This window comes from Tenrec ecaudatus, chromosome 13 (assembly GCF_050624435.1).
Source record: "Tenrec ecaudatus isolate mTenEca1 chromosome 13, mTenEca1.hap1, whole genome shotgun sequence".
NCBI lineage: Eukaryota > Metazoa > Chordata > Mammalia > Afrosoricida > Tenrecidae > Tenrec > Tenrec ecaudatus.
In genome coordinates this window covers 33,814,959-33,835,256 of record NC_134542.1, presented here as the reverse complement: position 1 = coordinate 33,835,256, position 20,298 = coordinate 33,814,959, and the positions used below count along the sequence as shown (strand labels likewise).

The following is a 20,298-nucleotide window of genomic DNA, read 5'->3' as shown; positions in this document are numbered from 1 at the left end:
CGCTTTCCCTACTCTTTGGATACTAAGGTATTGATATGAATAGTAGGAGACACCACTGACTAATTCATTGCAAATATTTTTTTCAACAATATACATTGAGACTCTACACATGGATTTGGCAAGAAGGAACATGCAGGAATCAAATTGTGTGCACATGTGGGGAAAGATGATGGGCAAGGTCAGGGTCATCAGCCACAGGAAGGCAGGGGCCAGTTGTAGAATGGCCCATCAATTGCTCATGTGCAAGTTCTAGTTGACGCTAAAGAAAATCATAAGACATTCCAGGGAGCCAAAGTACAACCTTAAGTATACCCAAGCTAAATTTAGAGACCATCTCGAGAACGGATTTGATGCGCTGCCCACTAATAAGTGAAGAGCACAGGAGTTGTGAGATGTGTTCGTGGACATGATACATGAAGAAAGCAAGAGGTCATTAAAAAGACAGGAAAGAAAGAAAAGAACAGAATGGCTCCCAGAAGAGATTCCGAAACCTGGCCCTCGAGAAGCCAAAGTGAACGGAAGGCTCAAGAGGATAAAGTAAAGCATTATACTAAGATGTACAAGCTTTCGAGAAAATCAAAAGCTGGACGAGTATAATGTAAAGCATTGTGCTAAGAGGCATGAGCCTTTGAGAAAATCAAAAGCGATGAACTTACTCAGCATATCTCATGATGAAAGAACTTAAAGAAAAATTGAAGACATGAATTCCAATACTGGAATGTTCTGTGGGAAAAATGTTGAATAATCCATGAAACATCAACAGAAGATGATAGGAATAGACAGAGTCAGTGTACAAAAAATAATTGGTCCATATTCAAGTATTTCAGGAGTAACATAGGATAAAGAACTGATGGGATTAAAGGGGGAAACTTGAACCTGCACTGAAGCAACGCTCCTGGAATTGATGGGACACCAGTTGAAAAATTTCAACAAACTAATGCAGCTCTGGAAACACTCACCAGGCACTGCCAACATGTTTGAGGACAGCTACCTGAACAACTGACTGGAAGAAAATCGTATTTTTTTCTATTCTTAAGACCCGAAAGAATGTGGAAATGATTGCGCAACATCATTAACATCACATGCAGGTAAAACTTTACTGAAGATAATCCAAAAACTGTTGCAGTAGGACATTGACCAAGAGCTGTTGGAAATTGAAGCTAGAAATGAGGGGTATTATAGCGGGTTTCAAATAGAACTTAGCTGCAAACAGAGAAAGATACTTAAGTTTTATTGACTTGTGAAGGTATTCAAAGGTGGGAGTCAAAATAAACTACAGATAACATTGTGAAGAATGGGACTGTGAGACTCTTCGTGATGTTTATGCAGAGAAGGCACCTATGCACAGAGCCAGGTTTTTGAATAGAACAAGGGAAGTCTGAGTGGCTTCATACCAAGAACGGTGTGCATCAGAGTGCTATCTTTTCAGCAAACCTTTTCAATCTTTGTACTCAATCTTTATAATTGGACAAACTGGAAAACATGCATAAGAATGGATGTGGCAGCAGGATTTGAGGAGGCCCATTGACAACCTGTGTTCTGCAGATGGAGCACACTTACTTAAGACAAATGAGCACTTACTGAAGAAGTTCAAATAAAACCAGAAACTGCTTCACAACTGGACCAATAAACAATATTACAATAAATGAAAGATTCAAGTTGTTATGGGTTTTATTTAACTTGGACCACAGTCAACACTTACAAACACATCAGTTAAGACATCGGTCACTGTGTAGTGCAGCGGGCAAGCCATGGTGTTGTAATGGCTTCCCATTCATGTCAAGCTGGGCAGTGGTTGGGGGAGTTGTCCCCGTCCACGACTACACCCACAAAGACATGGCAACTCCACAAGAGAAGACTGTTGGGTGAGCACAACTGGAGCAGAAATCACGTCCCAAAGCTAGGAAGACTTTAATTTCCTCATTGGCCATGGAAATCATAAAGCTATTTCTCTGAGATCTAGAGGAGAAACCGGAGTAGCGTAGCCAGCATTCTCAGCCCGCGCGATAGGAAAGGCTGGGCTTCGAGATGGAGCCACTTCACTTGACCCAGTTTTAGAGCCACCTTCAGAAAGCATATTTCTTACCTTGGTCTTTTCTCAGCTTAGCTTTGGAGGACATGTCCCTATTTTATCGCCCATTTATTTATTCTGCAACTGTTGAAGTGCCAGACAACTGAAAGCCCTTGTTTCAGGAGGTATTGAAATGTGCTATCTTTTTTTCATGTTATTGAAATGTGCTATATCCTCTTAAGGAAATGCGCTATCTGATGCCCAAATCCTAGTATTGATTGCCTGGGAAAATGTATTCTTATTCTGTTTATGTTTATAAAAACATTCACTATTTGCAGCTCATTTTCATCACCCACATATGAGATCTTCAAATCTAAAGGTAGTTCCACGGCAATTTCCCCGTTCATACTAAACAGTGTTCTAAGTCTCAGCAACATGGGAAGGAGAGTATTTCATTTCTTAAAACTGTCTGTTTATATGATTTGATAATTAAATAAGGTAGAAGTAATGCCTTAGAGCAGAGGAAAATTGAGACATGAAAAAGACCAGCCCTGCCCTCCGTACATAAACAGATTATCATGTTAACTCCAATTCCTCTCTCTACTTCCCCTGCCCCAGCCTCTGCCGGGGTCTCTGCTGTTTGTTTGTGTTTTGTTAGGCACTTGCCGCTCTAGGGATCCTCTCTCTCTCTCTCTCTGGATAGTCTCAGAGAAGGACGAAATCCTCCTGGCTTGCTTGGCCTTTCACTTGCAAGGTCCTTAATAGGCCTGTATTAAATGCTTCTTATTTCCTTTTCTTAACCTCATGTTTGTCTCTACTGCATCATTGTTGACGTGAATGCAAATTCCAATACCCACTTCATACTTTATCAATGCCCAATTTAAAATGCACTCCCCAATTATTCACGCGCATCAAGATGTCTTAAGCGAAAAGCAAATCATTGAGTCCTCCATTCGCTGAAGCCAATAGTGTTGTTTTCTCCTAACTAAACAAACCCAGTCCTGTAAACTTTCCCAAACAAGATGCATCGATGGTTTCTGGTTTAGATTCCTTGTATGTGAAATCGGTTGCCAGACTCCTCCTATTTCCCTTTACCTGCTGCCTCTCCATTTCTTCCTGTGACTGCTCGGACCTCATTCCCTTCCTCTTGTTGCCCTTCCGACCTCTCCTACGGAGTACCCATCAGCACCGAAACTGACCACCAGAGGGTCCAGGTGCCAGTCTTGTCGCCTTAGGTTGAAACAGCAGCAGTATTGGTGACTGGCTGCCCTTCCAGTTTTGCTCAGGAGGGTCATTAGCCATCTTAGCAGAAAGAGATCCCGGCTGCTACTCGCCATATAATTTAGAACATGCACCTGTGAAACAATGGACGCAAGACTCAGGTTTAAAGCCATTGTTTGTTTCCTCTACCCACGGCAACCAGCAGAGAGCTCGTTTGGACCGTGGTTTCATCCTCCGTAACTAACTCTCTTTGTGAAGAATCCTTCACAAGAACCCAAATAAAATTCCAGGTGTAATCCATCATCTGCCATCTAAGCGGACTCTATTCCAAACATATCTTCCAACTGTAGAGAAAATCCACCTATGACTGTGTGTGTGTGTGTGTGCTTGTGTGTGAGAGAGTTGTGTGTGTTATAACAGAAAGAATCAACATAGATAACGAGATAATGCTTAGGTTTGTGTTACCCTTGATAACTTACATATTTCACTGGTGGAACCATCTGAATCTTTTAACTAGATAATTGCGTCTTCAAAAATCTCCCCTCCCCCACCCATTGGATTAGGTGACCCATCTCTGAGCCCCTACAGTTTAATTGATAAACATCATCGGGCAAGTAACCGCACCCTTCGCGGCCACAGTTTCGACATCTTTAAAATCGTGATTGCTTGAGAATTGGAAAATGGGCATCAGGGAAAGGGCCCCAGTTTCGCTTCCAGGGGTGACGTGGCCTGAACAAGGCTAGTCGGGTCAAGTCCCGGGAGAGCGTGTTGAGTGTAGAACCTTCCGGGAGTATCCATGCACCCTTTGTCTGAGTATGGCTCCGCCCTCACTGCGCATGCACAAGGAGCACAGCAAGGCTCGCGCGTTCTGGGTGGAGCTAGACGCAACTTGTGAGGACAGTTACCTGCAGCTACCTGTTGCCTAGGTACGCTTCTACTGCTTCTTCAATAGTGGTCTCTTTGGCTTGCCTGGAGTTTCTGTGTGCCTGCCTTAATAAAATAGGGAGAAATAACACTGCAGTTATATGTTCTTCTGTGTTTCAAAGTGCTTGAAGTCCTTAAGATGCATGGTTTTATTTGAATGTTCAAGTCAGTGGCTCTTGTATTTTAAATGTAAGGAACACAAGTGTTTTTTCAGCTGAACTGAGGATTTTACCTCTTCATTCTCTTAATAAATATCTTTTCTAAATTGGATAGAATCCTGGTGCCCTGGATTTGATTCACACTCACAGCAGCCCTCTAGGATTGACTGCCCTCTAGGGTTCCCAAGGCTGTAAATCTGTGTAAAAGCAGACTGACGTGTCTTCTCCCACAGCAGGTGGTGGGTTTGAACAGCCAGCCTTTTGGTTTACAGCTGAGCTCTTTTAATCACTTGCTTTTAAAAATACTAACTTAGTGTGTGTTTTTCTTTTCTGAAGATTCTTCCTACCTCATCAATACCCCACTTAACCGTTTTAACTTCTGTGATAAGACTATGCCTTATTCAGAATGGAATCATGCTTTACTGTTTTAAATTAGCTATTATTCCATGAAAACTGACTTCAGGTTTCCAAAACTTAGAGCAGAAAATACTTCTCACCACACATACATGGTGTAGGAAGAACAAGTTACTTTATTTATGTTTACTGGGGGTGGGTGAGCATTTTCTGCTTGAAAACTATATACTGGGTAAGGCAGTATCCCTTGTATGCCTGCTTGTATCTCATTCTGTGATCTTTTATTATCACACGGAAAAGGTGAAGTCTCGTCTACTTAAGTCTAAAAATCTGTGGTACTTTCCACTATACATAACTATTCGTGTAATTGTCTAATCATGACCATTACAGGTTCCTTCAGTGCTAAGACTATGTTTTACTTACTCTTCCCCTCCCCCACCCGCTCAGGAAGTTACGTGATTGAAATGGGTCGTCTCTCTCATTTGAGTAAGCTTTGCTATAATACATCCAACATATAGTACATCCAACATTTGCCAAAATTATCTTTAGTAGTATTTTTAATTACTTATCTTTTCTTGTACACTAGGACATATATGCTTTGCCATTAAGTTACTGAGATGTTATCAATTAATATGGCCCTTCTAATCATAGTTTCCTATGTGATGTATTATCATTCTTGACTCGATGCCAGTGCCTATAAAGGTATTGTAGAAGATGTTCTTTGATACATTCATGGAAAGGATTAAGGTGGGGTTTAGTCTTGACCTTAGTAGAAAGTGTGAACCAAACCAAACCCTCTTTTACTTGGTGGTATGGTCTACTAAAAGAAATCAACAACAAAACAAAGCCAAAAGCATACTTTCAGCAAAACTATTTCTCAGACAATGAGAGAAACCCAGGGACCATCAGAAGAACACTTTTGAGCTCTGGTCTGAAATGGTGAAGGTTGAGACCAGAGGCACCAGGGACTGTGGCATGTAGACTCGGAGGAGCCAGTGACCGTCTCTTCATCTGGCCTGAGACTATGAGATTGTTAGACAGATGGGCCACCTGGTCCACAAAGGCACACCCCTAGGGACCCTGTGGATGAGAGGCTGAGACCCAGAGAAAGAAACGGCTGCTAGTTGAGGAGACTGTGTATATGGACCAATGGTTGCATTCTTATTGTTTACTGATCCTGACTTGTGGTAAACTGGGAACTCCCCTCATATAATTCCTTAATCTTGAGTATTGTTTGTGAGTTCTGTGTCGCCATTGCAAAGAGCTATGGAACCCAGGAGGCGAGGAGAGTGCTGTGGGAGGAACGGCTGAGGTCGGAACAGGGTCGAGAAGGAGGGAGGGTGAAGGTCTGTTAACTGCTGCCTCTTAGCCAAAGGGAAGCCAAGGGAGGTCACATAAGGCTTTCCAGGCCATTTCCTGCAGCACAACACCATCTCTTCCTGAACGCCACCTTCAAATATTTAATTTGTATTCTAAGATTAAAAAAACAAACCTCTATGATAACAGTTCATATTTAAAGGTGCTCATTATTAATTCCAATATGAAATGCTTTGCACTTGTTTTTAACACATCAAAACAGCCAGAGTAAAATTAGAAAGTAACTCACCAGGAGTTATGTAAGTGTAAAGTAAAGTAGAGAACTAGAGAACTTATTTCTGATGAGCTGAGGGTATTTTAAAAAAAACAAAATTTCATTATCTTAATTTCATTATTTGTTTTGTTTATATGGTACCTTTGTATAAGACTGAACTACCATATTCTTGGGGGAACATTATAGTATTATGAAAAAATTATTGAATAAAGAAACCTGAATAGCTGTTGGTTCAAATTGTCTTAAATAATTTAACATTTTATTATTAAAACAGCATCTCTTGCTATAAATGAGGAGTGATCGCAATTGAATCATGCCCTTATAATTGAAGGACAACTATACTCTGTGGCTATTTTAAGAAAAAATGTATTTATTACCAGGCTCAACGAAACAAAGCACAAAGAACACAACTTGAAAAGGAAATGGTTTGGGGTGATTCTGCTAAAAGATCAACTTAAGATCACTAATTTTTCCTTATCTTTGCTTCTAAATCAACATATTTTTGGAGTAAAAGAAACCAGTCTTGATATTCTTTCAGTGTTTCATGCATCCCAGGGTTTACTGGGATTTTTTGTTTGTTTGTTTAAAATTAGTTTATATGTTTGTATTCCTCAATTTGAGATCATTGACTCTCAGTGTACTGAACTGAGTTAAAAGCACAAACCAAAGATTCATACAGTTTCCCCCTACTTATCATAATTTTAAAGGTAGTGAAAGGCTTCATGGGCTAGTGGTGTATACTAGCTAGTTCACTGAAGTTACCACAGGGACCTTTCTGGAAAAAAGCTTAGTCTTCAGATCACCTGAGGGAGTGAAAAAAATACTAGAGACTGAGACCCTATTGTTTTCAAAAATTGAGGGACTTTCTCTGATTCCTATTCCTTGTGTATTTTTGTTATTTTAATTTTTCTAAATTCAGATAACCATACAACTATTGGTATGTCAGATGTTTAAGATATTTTAGATGAAGGTGAAGAGGATGTGGAACAATGTCTTAAAATATCTATGTGAAGAAGTAAGTAGGCGAGCATGGGATTCATATTGCTTTTCTGGCACTGTGTCTGCTTCCTTAGGAACATGTTAAGTTCTTTTCTGAAAAAAAGGTTGCTTTGTTTCATTTAAGCTGCCTTGGTTTGAACAACTTTCATTGCTAATAGAAACCATTGGCAATTCTATGCATTGTATGTACAATTACGAATGTTGGGACACCCTTAAGAATGAGATTTTGAATATCTTAACATTTTATTTAATTTCTCTATGTTTATTATATAAAATAAATTATGACAGGCATTATTTTACCCTGCAGTAGATTACAAGGAATTGGAAATTATTTTCAGAATATTAGTAATTGGGAACTCATAATTTAAGAGTTCCTACTTTTTCTCCCTAAAAGTTCACAAATAAATTAATTTTTATATGAGAATGAACCATAAGCATTTTAAAATGTTTTTTTTTCCTCTGTAGTGGTCGTTTTTATATGAAACAAATTATTTTGGGCCTAATTGCAATCAGAGTAGTTAGGCCTCTAGCTCTGCTACGGTTCAATTTCATTTGAACTTTCTAATTGTAAGATCCTTTTCCAGAATTTAATAACTGACTCAAATATTTAATAGTAGGAGCTTTCATTAAATTAAAGATAAATCAGGTTATATTTTTAGAAGGAATAACTTGTTTTCCTTATCATTTTTATCAACTTCAGAAGAAAAACAGGGAGAATGGAACCAATCTCTTCGCGTCACTTCAATAGACATTAACCCTATAACCCCAGCTAAGCAGTGACTGGTGTCTATCATAATTCAGGCGTCTTGAGAAGCTCCAAATGGCAGTGACAACTGTACTTCTGGCTCTACAGAACAGCACATTGTGCTGGCCACGTGAACCTCTTCGTTTCTCTGGTGGATATTCCATCTTTTTAGTACTCACATATATTTTCTAGATCAGTTTTATATTGCACACTGTCAACTTTTTGTTAAATACCAGGGCTTGCTTGGAAATGCAAACGATGGGGAAAGATTGGAACTGAAGGAATTTATTCCCATGTGCCATCCTAGCAAGATAAAGGGGGCTGAGGAAAGTTCCTGGAAAATCTAGAATGAACCAAATAATGGATTTTTTTCCCCCAGCAACTTCTGGGAGCCCCCTCCGAGATGACAAAAGATCATTAAGTGGATTAATTTACAAGCATGCTTAGGAAGAGAAGGTTTTTACATAAAAGCATGTTGTAAACCTTTTTAATTAAATTGCATTGTGGCATGCACTCTCTTCCCCCCAGGGTTCTTGTGACCTCTCACCTCTTATATTATCCTACAGGCACTCCACTGTTGGTGCGCAGAAGCAGTGACCCAGCACCTGGCCCACCTGCTGATGTCCAGCCAAGTGCTTCACACTCCAGTGGCCAGAGTTTGAAACTTGTTGTTCCAGTAGGTATCCTGCCGCTTGCCTTTCTAATAAAAGATCAAAGTGCTTTATCCAGAGACCAACTGAACTTTAAAGTCTTAAATAGATCATTACTTTGAGTTCTTTTGATAGAACATAGAATATTAATGGTAGTAACAGCTAGTATGAGCTATAACGGTAGACATTATTTAATGACTAATAATGAGCCATGCTTTTTTTAAAAAAAATATGTTGCATGCAGACCAAAACTTCCACACCAAGGTATGTATACAGTCCGATCTGTTTTCTTGACAATGAAGTCAAGGCTGAGCAAGGTTTGGTAACTTACCTAAAGTCATAGAGTCACCAAGTGGTTGAGACAGGGATTTAACCCGCAGTCCCACTCCGGAGTGGACGCTCATGACCACTGCTGTTCGTACCAGTCGCCATCCGAGCAATCCCGATTTATGGGTGCCCTGGGTGTGTTGGAGTCGAACTCTGCTCCATAAAGTTTTCACTGGACAACTGTTTGGGAAGTATGTTTCTAGGCTTTTCTACCAAGGGGTATCTGGATGGAATCCAACTTCCAACCTTTTGGTTAGCAGCCCAACCTATAAACTGTAGGCGTTTGAATTTCCTTTAACTCTGACTTCATATGCCCAAGGCTATAGGTGATATATTTTCAGCCTCGCAAGGCAATGCTTAGCCCAAACCATGCCTGGTATGTGGGGCTACAGCCTCAAGCTGCCACAGTGATACATTTCACTTGGGTCTCTAACGCTCAACATTCCAACTGGAGAAGTATTTACTGTCCTATGTATACTGAACATACTTGTACTAGAGAGGACTGCTGCACTCACAATGTCTTCCGTTTTGATTGCAGGCTTAGGCTTTCTGCTAAATCCCGAGTTCCTTGGAATGACTGTAATTGTGGTTCATACATTCAGATATAGGGGGCTTTAAAACCTTGTTGAAAGATGGAATTAAAAGATAATGGATGATTCCACAAACTTTTTGAAGCCCCATTATAGACTGAGATCTAGAAATTGCCTCATGATGATCTGTGAGTGCAGTAGGCCATCTTCAGTAATTTAACCAGGTTAAAACATTTTCCAAAGCAAAGCTTTTTTCCCCTCCAATTTTAAGTCTTATTGTCTATAATTTCTAAGGGGGAAGGTGACATCCCAAAGGTATTTTAAAATACTAAGTAAGCTAAAGAGTTTCTCCCAGTTCACTATAAATTATTATCAACAACTAATGTCAAGGGTTATGAGTTAGGAATCATTATATCAATCATCTAAAAACAAAATCAACACTATCCTCAAGTTGACTCTGACTCATAGTCACCCTCTGTAGAGTAACCAGACTGTGAATCTTCTTGAGGACACACAGCCTCATCTTTCTCCCGAGAAGCAGCTGATGGTTTGAACTGCCTACCTTGTGCTTAGCAGCCTGCTGTGTAACCCACGGCACCACCAGAGTTCCTGCTCCCAATGACTGGACATTGAATCAGGATGTTGGGCTATTTCTTGTATTCCACACTGAAGCAACTCTTCTGACAGTATTTTAGATATAACGCACTCTTGCTATCCTACTTAGCACTATCCTTTTAAGGAAGCATATTTAATGAAACATTAATAAAAATCAGGTGTGTGTTTTCTACTTCACTGATGAGTACAAACAAAACCAGTATGTGGTCTCTCTCTCTCTTTCTCTCTCTCTCTCTCCTCTCTCTCTCTCTCCCAACACTTTGATTGAGACTATGCTAATCCTGAATATATTGGATTGCGGGAAGGGAAAAATTACATTAGAGAAAAGAATTGCATAAAAGAAAAAAATTGTAATTTACTGCTTATTTTTATCATGCCAGTACACTGGAGAATGAGTTTCTGATTAATGCATTGCCATGGCTAGCATGCAGGAAGCCCACCCATGCTTTGTTTCCTGTTTCTATCGCACAGACACCGCACTAAGGTAACTGAAGAAGTCAGTGTTGTCTTCCTTAAAGAGAATGCGTACTGCTCTCTTTCCGGCAGATTCTTAACCTCTCTAAAAGACAGCCGCAGACGGTTCCGAATCAGAGGGTAGGGCTGTTATTATTGCAAAGCTGAATAGACTAATTCAAGGAGAAATGCTGGAAAATTATCAAATGCCTATAGTTCAGTGGTCAAAAGGGGGAACTCTGGCCCTTATTTTTGGGGTTCTCTGTCAGTGGAAACCTGAGGCCCGTAGAGCAGACTCTTCATGGACTGCCACTCATGATTATAAGACACCCACGCGTCTGGCAAAGATCTCAGCACTTCCCCGGCTTTTCTTATTGCTCTGTGGTTCCCTCTCTTCCCTAGATGGGGGCTGACATGTAAATATGGTCATGTTTCTCTAGCCCAGCATCAGGACTACCCCAGCCAACAGACTTCAAGCTCCCTATTGTGCAACGGGTAGGGATGTTAAGAAGTGAAGATGTTTTGGGAGAGTCTGTTCTAACGTCGCAAAGAGAAAGAGAGAAAACGGACATGTAGGTAGGTAGGTAGGTAATTAATTTTATTAAGATATCTCCGCATGTCCAAACATGTGGATTATGTAGACTTGTGCTGTCCATGTGACTATTGAGTACTTGAATCATGAGTAAGTCCCATTGAACTGTGGCTCTGGTGTAAATTTTTCACTGGATAGCATCAACTTAAAGATGATAAGGGGATATGAATGTTTCATCAATAATTTCCATAGCAATCACATGTCGAACTAATAATATATTTGTTATATTGGGTTAAATAAAATATTAAAATTTATTTTGCTTATTTCTTTTCCCTTCTTTAAAACATGGCTTGTGTACAATTTAAATTACAGTCTGGCCCACCTTTTATGTCTGTTGGACAGTGCGGCTCTAAACAGAAGAAAAACTAGGCAGGGTGTAATGTGATGGTTTGAAGCCTTGGGGGCAGAGTTCTGAACAGCCCATCGTCCCCGGAGGCTCACCATGTTTCGGGCTGCCTGAGCCAGTCCTCTTCATGCTGGCTGTGCTGGTGCAGATGCTCCGAGGGGATAATGCATCTTGTGGAGCCAAATAGAACCCTCTGCTGCTGCTGCTGCTGCTGCTGCTGTTAGCGGCCTTCAAGTTGACCATGAACTCAGCGACAGAGTAGAACTGCCCGCAAAAGGTCTTCTAGGCTATCACCGCCAGGTCTTTCTTCTGCAGTGTCTAGGGAGGGTTCAACTTAGACACTGATCCTTAGCCTTTATGTCCTCAGGACTCCTTCATGCAGCGCCCTAGAGTCACATTGACTCTTTTCGCGATGCTAAGAGGGCAAGCCTCCACAGAAGAACCCATTCGGGAAGCAACAGTCAGCCCCAACTCATAAAGCTAAGCACAGTGCAGCAGAGGCTCCGTGCGGCAGGGCATGGAGGCAGAGAGGGTAGATTTGGGAGAATCCAGGTACTTTTCTGTGTCTCCTGTCCTACCTGGTGCTGCTTCCACCCTGCCAGCCACACCCATACTTGATTCCTGTAGTTTGATAAGTGATGGTAGTAGGGATTGGGTGGAAACACAGCCATGTAGCCAATAATATGAGAAAGTAATTGCTTAAAAAGCCATATTCAATTGCGTTTCAGTTCAGTCTGCAAGGAAAGAGAAACAATCAACATTTCCATTTCTTAAACAGAGTGTTCACATGTAAGTAATTCACAGATGGCAGAGCCCCCAAGTGGGTTATGTTCAATCAGTCTCAAGAAATGAAACTTACTTCTAACCCACAGCATAAGAAGCTGTATGGGTGAATATTTGACACATTTGATTAGGTTGAAATATTGCCTCTAAACCCACAGTTGATGACTGTTATTTTTAGTTGCACTTCATTAGGCTTCCATAAGAGATGAGTTTTCTTGGATGCCCAGAGACGTGTGTTTTGGGAAAGCTGGGAAACTGTGTTTGGTTTATGGATGCTCACTGTGGTCATTTGGCACCACCAGGCAGCTGCTCTATTTAGCGACTGTACAATAGTAGGACACACAGCCCAGCCCTGCTTCATTTGCTACTTTGAGCTCGTGGTTCCAGCCACGTTGTCAGTTCATCTCATTGAGGACCTTTCCCTGTGTTGCTCACCCTTTGCCTTTCCCAAGCACAGTGTCCTTCTCCAGGGACTGGTCCTTCCTGATAACATGTCCACAGTGCTTGAGGCAACTTCTCATGTCCTCACTTCCGACGAACATTCTGGCTGGAGTTCTTCTGAGAGAGAGAGAGAGAGAGAGAGAGAGAGAGAGAGAGAGAGAGAGAGAGAGAGAGAGAGAGAGAGAGAGAGAGAGATTCATTCCTGTGGAACTCCGCAGCATATTTAATATTCGAAGGAGCCAAACCTTCCTCCTTGCTCCTTACTTGTGGTCCAGCCTGCACATGCTCACAAGGTCAGACTCACATTCGTCTTCAAATCACCTCTTTGCTCTTTGCCACGTTGAAGAGGTCTTTTGCGGTGGCTTTGCCCAGTGCAATATAGAGTTTGATTTATCAGCCGCCACTTCTGTGGGTGCTGACGGTAGATTCAAGTAAAGTGACAGCTTCAATCTTTTCTCCCTTTGTCATTCTGCTGCTCATTGGGACAGTTTTCCGTAGGTGGAGATGCAATTCCTCCTGAGGACCACAGCTTTTGTTCTTCATCTGAGAGCGTGTACAGTACCCGATTTGCATGTTACCAATTGATTACTTAAGATACATACTCATACATAATGGTGTGTGTGTATTTTTTTAAAAAAGACTTAAATTAGTAAAATAGAACTCTCAGCAAGCTTCAGAATTTATTTATGTCCAGGCTTCAAAAAAGTTATGGACAAATGGGAAAAAAATAATGATATTCTCCTAAATATATTTTGTAGCCACTAAATCTCATTGTTCATTACTTAAAATACCACCAAGTGGGTGGCTTGAAAATTTATTTCCCTTCTTCCTTTAATAAACCCCTAGTTCGACAGAAGAGCACCATTAACATGTGCAAATAGTAATGGCTATTTATCTCTCAAGGCAATAGAAAATCCAATTCTAATGGCTCATTTTGAATTAAAGAAAGAATCCTGGTGGTAGGCTATTTTTTGGTTGGTTTATTAGAAGTCTTACCTTCCTTGGCTTGATTGTAACCTGGTGTTCTTGGCTTAAGGGCATGCCATAAAACCAAGTTTTTGAAATTGATGTTCCCAAATTTGGGAATGGAAGAGAACTCTAAAACAGATGTGATTTCTTATTTCTTAATATCCGGTTACCTACTATGGTTGTTTTGTGTTTATAACCCCTAAGGCAAATTGATCCTGCAGGGCGAGTAAATTAAAAAGGGGATTCCTGAAAATTATAATGCTGGGGTTGTTCTCTGATAGCAAACATGGTTGCATGTTCTCAAAGCTTTTGTGGTCTTGCTTCACCAGAACAAACAAAAGAACACATGGGTCTGTGTTTGAAAAGCCTGTGTTCATAATAGACACATTACAAAAAATCCCAAACTGTCAGTATTTAGGGTTGTTAAATTGAAGGTACCTGGAGGGATTTTAGAGTTCTGTTGAGTAAAGTTTCAGAAGGTTTATTCGATGGTGTGTGTTTCAAAGAGACTTCATCGTTCTTACCAAGTTTTCAAAGCAGATCAGAAGACTCCGACCTGCTACTTGGGGTGAAGAATGGTAGAGATTAAGACATAAAGGAGAATTGTCACCCTCAAATATATTAAGTCAACAAGGTTATTCCATTGTAGTACCATCTTTCACCTCTTAACACAGTATGCACATTTTGGATTTTAAGATTGAATAGATGTTTTGATGTTGCTGCATTTAGAGGCAAAAAAAATGTCTGTCTAGTTGATCACCACATAATTGTTACCAATCATCAAGTTGGGAATGAAAGAATCAGACAGCATTGGAAGGCACCACAGGGAGAATTGTTCCCAGTTGTGTGCTTTTTAGGAACAAGAAATCACAGTGTCATTGCTTCAAAGGTTGTGGTGTTTTATCAGCAAAGATAGCGACAGGCAACTATTAGTGAGAGTAAAATATGGCCAGTGAATGGAAGCCTTCTCTCTGTGTCTCGCTTATTTAATTATAATTTGATAACTATTACTTGGAAAATCTCCCTCTCCAAGAGAATTTATGCCACATATATTCAAAGAACAGCAGAGTTTTCTCCTGGATTAAAATTTCTCAAATCCATGAAAGAAATCATTGAAATATTAAAGAGAACTTAAAATAGCTTGGCTCTTAGGATTAGACTCATCTAATGCCATTAAGAGTCCAGAGGATTTGGGGTTTCAGCTGCTGACTGTCAAAATCCAGCAGAAAATGATGGGAAAACTTCAGAATGACCAAATCATATATTTCCACCTATTAGCTATATGATGGAGTTGCGGTAGAAATACCAGACACAGTCATTGTTGCAGACACGGATGCATGATGGAAGGAGAGACCCACTGATTGGCTCCCGAGGAGGAGAGATGATGCTAACGAGGACAGGGAAGGGAGAAAGAGCTTGTAATAGATAACCGCATTATTTCGAGATACGAATGCCTACAAAAGGTTTCTCAAACCCCCCTCCTTCTCCGACACAGTGATTTAATAATAGTTCTGGTGTTTGTAACTCCAGCTGTTCCCGCTGTGTGCTGATAAGACATAGTGCAACGATGGTTTTCATATGGCTTTGTTTTTAAGAGATAAAGCTGCCATGCTATATTTCATGGGGCCAAATATTTACTTAGTTTGGCAAGTTTAGGCAGCTTAGTTTCTGGGGCCGTTAGGTTTGTAATACTCTGGTGGAGAAAATGCAGAAGCTCCATTTATTTCACAAAATCTTTTTCACTGTCCGTGGCAGAAGTTGGTGAAACAAATTTGGATGGGCTGAGTATCTGTGCCATGACTAATCCAAGAACCTGGGAGACATGACCCCGTTAGATGTGCTCTCCTCCATCATTCATCTTGAGTCTAGTCCCTAAACGGCAGTCTCAAAGAAGCATCACCATGCAGGGGTCAGTTTCAGAAAGTGAAAGGTAGTCATGCCATGTCATCCTGAGCCTGACCTCCATGTAATGAAACGTGAATGCACTATGCTTTCATGTCAACATGAACTGATTGATCTCTTAGCTGTCCGTGCGCTCTCTTTCGTGCCATCTGGAAAGCATAAGGCACGGTTCCTGTCCTCAGGAAACTTACAACCTAGTTATGAATACCAGATCTAATGAAACCCTAACAGTCTGTGAGCAGCTATCAATGGATCCAACAATATACTTTCACTTTCAAAACAACTAGCCTTTTGTTGTTATTTTTGCTGTTTCTGCTTTTACACTGCTCAGTCCCTTGATGGGATTGCCACGTTCAAAGTCCCTATTAATTATCTTGCTAAAATATTATTTACATGTATGCATTTTCCCAAGATCTCATGTACCCAAGGGCCATGGGCCACAGTGCTCATTGTTGTGTTCTAGTCTCCATGTACAGGGTCGGAGACATGGTAGTTTCTCATAAATACATGGCTAAACAATGAACATCCCAATTCTGAGATAAAATACTGACTAAATAGTGAAAAATCATCTTAGATAGGCAAGTTGAATGTATTCGAATACTTTAATATAATTTCACCTCATTTAATAAAGATGTGTGCATGTGTGAATTTGCTTATGAAATTACTTATGTGTACATACTAGTTTCCTCCCCAAATAGCTTTAGCTTAGAATGTTCTGCTCTAGAACCACGTGTCACCTATATTCCTTGGTGCTGTGTAGGGAAGAAGATGATTTAAACAAGGCTGTTCACTTGGAATGAAAAAGTAGATGAAATGCTGAAGTCAGCAGGTTGAATTGTGAGACAGACTTCATCTTTTCTCTTCCACCCCTGGCAATGATTAACATACAAATTTGTTCTGATAAACAATAGAAATTATAGAAATGGACCACAATTGGTAATTCTGCATATGAACAGTTATAAAGTCCAGTTTTGTGAATGATGCTGATATGTAAATGAAGAATAAAAGCCAATGTGTATGCATTTGTTGATGTGGGAGTGAAGACGCACACATGAGAAGACTAGAGGCAGATTGTGTCTGACTCACAGCATTGAGTTAAACAACCACAAAGGTAATGCTGTTGGCAATTGAAGCTTTAGAATGTCCTAATAACTAGGTTCAAAGAATTTAGAAAATATCTTGGTTATGCTAGAAATTTCTGCCGAGGATAATTAACATGTGCATTAAATCTAAATATGGACCCTTCTGTGGAAAACCAGCCAAACTCATTGCCATTGAGGCAATTCCAACTCATAGAGGCCCTGTCTGTTTCCCACATATTCCATTATATGTTTGAGTTGGACATGATCTGAAAGAAAATAAAAAATACTCCTGGTATGTGAATTAATTCCAGAGAATGGGGACCTCAGCAAGGTGTTTCTTGGTAAACCATTAATAAACCTCTCACTGTAGCAGTGTGTCATTTGACAGTGTTGTCTGAAGTTTAGTAAAGAGCAGAGTATATTTTAAAGTAGTTTTATTTAAAATGTCAAAACCTCATGTTTTGATAGTACCACTAACTATGACCCTTAGAAAATTAGTTAAATTATGGATGATTTCACCTAATTGTGTTGGAAGCAATCAATGGAAATCTTAACGAGCTCCATTTATTCTTAAGGACTCCAAATTTGAGCTAGTAACTTCAGGAATCCAGATGGGAAATGACTTGGTTTGTGTAAACTGAACTTTACTTTTCTGTTCAGTGTCTCATTATCCATCAGCATTTGTGGAATGAGGCTGTCTTCCCATCACAGACACTAACAATCAGCAGGTGCTGCTCAAAGGAATAATCTGGAGAGCTACATATGTAAACTCCAACTCCCTGCATCAAGTCAATGCCAACTTACAGTGATCCTACAGGACGAAGGACAGCTGCCATTGTGGGTTTTCAGGGCCGTAAGCCTTGGTGGGAGCAGAAACCCTCATCTTTCTCCTTAAGATAGGCTGGTGGGTTTGAACAACTGACCTTATAGTCAGCCGCCCAACTCATAACCCACTACACCACCCTACACCACCACGGCATCCCCAGATAGACGTGTGAATACTCCTATATGTAGACACACACACACACACACACACACACACACACACACTAAACTTATTTGGAGGAGAGCCACTATGTGAATCCAAATGCTGAAGTCCAAGTGCACCCCAGTGCTTCCAGAGTGAAAGCTCAAGTGCTGGCATTGCTCTGTATGCCGCCCCCACGCGGCGACCTTTAGTAAAGACTGGTGTCATGGGGCAAAAGGGTGAATTAGCATATTCATCCTTGCGGAGAAGGTAAACAGTTGTCATTGGGATGAAAAGAACAACTATTTTTTCGTTCCTCTCAGAATGGTCTGATTCCTAGGAATATCTTCTCGTAGGGATACCCCTCCCTCACCCACCCCCCACACACATACGTAACAGAAGCTCTTCAAAAGCACGGGTCTCGTTGTGGTTTCTGCTTTCAAAATTCAGTCATAGAAGATGGTCCGGACATTTGAAAGCGCTTTTCTTTTTCTCCGAGGGCAGCGGTTTTCCTAATCGCTCTGTGCTTTAGAATAGAACGCGGATGTAGATGAATCACGGTTTGCAAGTAGCTACTGTGTGTGTTTTCCACTTATGGAAACGTATAGCATGCTCAGAAGCGGCTTGTGAGCTTGTCAGCATACAGGGCTTGATGTTTGATTAGGCGATCATCCGGGCATCTGGAGTGAGTTAGGTTGGAAGTTACTGGTGCGAGACACCGGAGAATCCTGCGTCTTCTGCGAGACATAAAGTAGCGGGAATCGTTACTTGCAGCAAATCTTCAAAACGTGCAACTGACTGAAGGTTATCAGACTAATAGAGCTTGCTTTTTCCCCACTCAGCCTTCTTATCATAGAAAACTACCTTTTAAGCGAGTGACATTTGCTTCCAAAAGCATAGGAAGAACTGCCCCTTTTTAAAAGGGAAAGGTAGATTCTTAAACCTTGAAAAGACAAAGTTGTTAGACTTGCTTAAACAAATGATATCGCCTCTTTTTTCAGTCTTTAATTTCCATCGTCATGTCAATTGCCCAGAGTTTCTTGATTATAATTTTTAAATATATGTGATACTTTGCCATGTTCTTATGCCATTCCATAAAAATAAACACATGGGCATCAAAGTGGTTGGTGATGTTATAATGTGGTGCCGCATATTTCAAAGCCTTTATCAAGACGGTTTCTGTTTGCATGTGTTTGTGTACTTGTCAAGGTTGTCTCTGAATGAAACAAAACAAAAAAACCAAACTCACTTCCATCAACTCGATTCCATCTCAGAGAACTCTATAAAGAGCAGAGTAGAGCTGCCCCTTGATGTTGCTGAGGCTGTGAATCTTCACAGGAGCATGCGCTTGATGGTCTTGAGCTGCTGACCTGTGGTTTGTAAGTGGTCTAATGAGTAAATGACTAGATCGAGTGAATGACCTGGGCTCCTTATTTTTATCTGAAAAGCTTCATTAAGTATAGCAACTGTTTTAAGTTATGAGATTTTTCCTTTCAGCATTTTGCTTGTACAGGTGATTCTTTGTTAATTCATGAATGACATCATTAGATCTGTCCTGTCGATCTGAATATAGTGACAAAACCCAGCCTTGTCATTCTATGGCTTGGAAACAACTGGGCTATCCGCATACCTCCGAGATGTGTTTTACATGTCTTTGTGTGGGTTTCTACAGCCTCACCAATCCCCCAAGTGACACCCCTGCTGAAGTTACCATACCTGCAATGAGTGCGTCTGTGTTTGTATCTGCCTCACCCTTCTCTTCTACCAAGCACGCCGTGTACCCGTCCCTCACCCCTGATGAGTGTCTAGTAGTCTCTCACAATCCAGTGAAGCCGTCTCTTCTGTACTCCTCCTTCACAAACACCTCTTCCTGCCATTCGGAACTGACGTTTCCCCACCTTGGCTACTGATAAGACTCGCGTAGCATTCTTTCTGCCTTCGGCTCACTTTTATACCCTGACTGTACTGCTTTCTTCCTGGACTTGTGAGCTCCTGAAGGTGGGCCTGATTTTCATGCGTCTGCCTAGAAGAGAGCCTCGTGCCTGAGGAATGAAACCAAACCAATTGCCACCAGTGGATTTCTACTCACAATGACCCGAGAGTGGAATGGAGTCCATTCTTCAGTCATTTAATAGCCAGCTTGAGGTGTGATACAATTTAATTGTGCTTTTAATAGCAGTGACCTACATTCTAGGTTACAGATGGCTAGGTCACATGGCCTAGGATGAGGAGGAGGGAGGGGCTTTCTTCCCTCCCAATCATGTTGGCTTGTAGACCACAATGGAAAGAGATGCTTATCTTTGTCATTGACCCTCCCTTCTGTACCGCTTACCTTCTAATTGACCTGGCTGCAGACCTTTGGATTGTAAGTGCTTTGATGTAGCTCTGAGCCTTTTATTGTCATGACCAGGACTGAATCTCCTGAAATAGTACTGTCCTCTTCAAAGCAGCTCTGTCTTCTTCCCCAAGCCCCACAGTCATTTTGTTCCCTGAAGAATTGATCTGTGCTTGTTGTTATAAGAAAAACGATACAATCGCAGGAATTCACACGTTTGCATTGAAAGATGGATGGCCCCACTACTCTCTAGATGATGCAGGTGCTTTCTAAGGACACAAAGAAAGCAGATCTACCAGTGGG

The 20,298-nt window shown here is 40.9% G+C and overlaps 1 protein-coding gene across 1 annotated transcript in view; it reads left to right on the top strand.

The window, feature by feature from the left end:
• Positions 1–20,298, top strand: part of PARD3B (par-3 family cell polarity regulator beta) — a 1,162,664-nt gene that overhangs the window by 510,687 nt on the left and 631,679 nt on the right. The window contains exon 4 of the mRNA XM_075530369.1: positions 8,570–8,679. Within this exon, the coding sequence (XP_075386484.1) occupies positions 8,570–8,679 (110 nt within the window). The remainder of the gene's footprint in view (positions 1–8,569; positions 8,680–20,298) is intronic.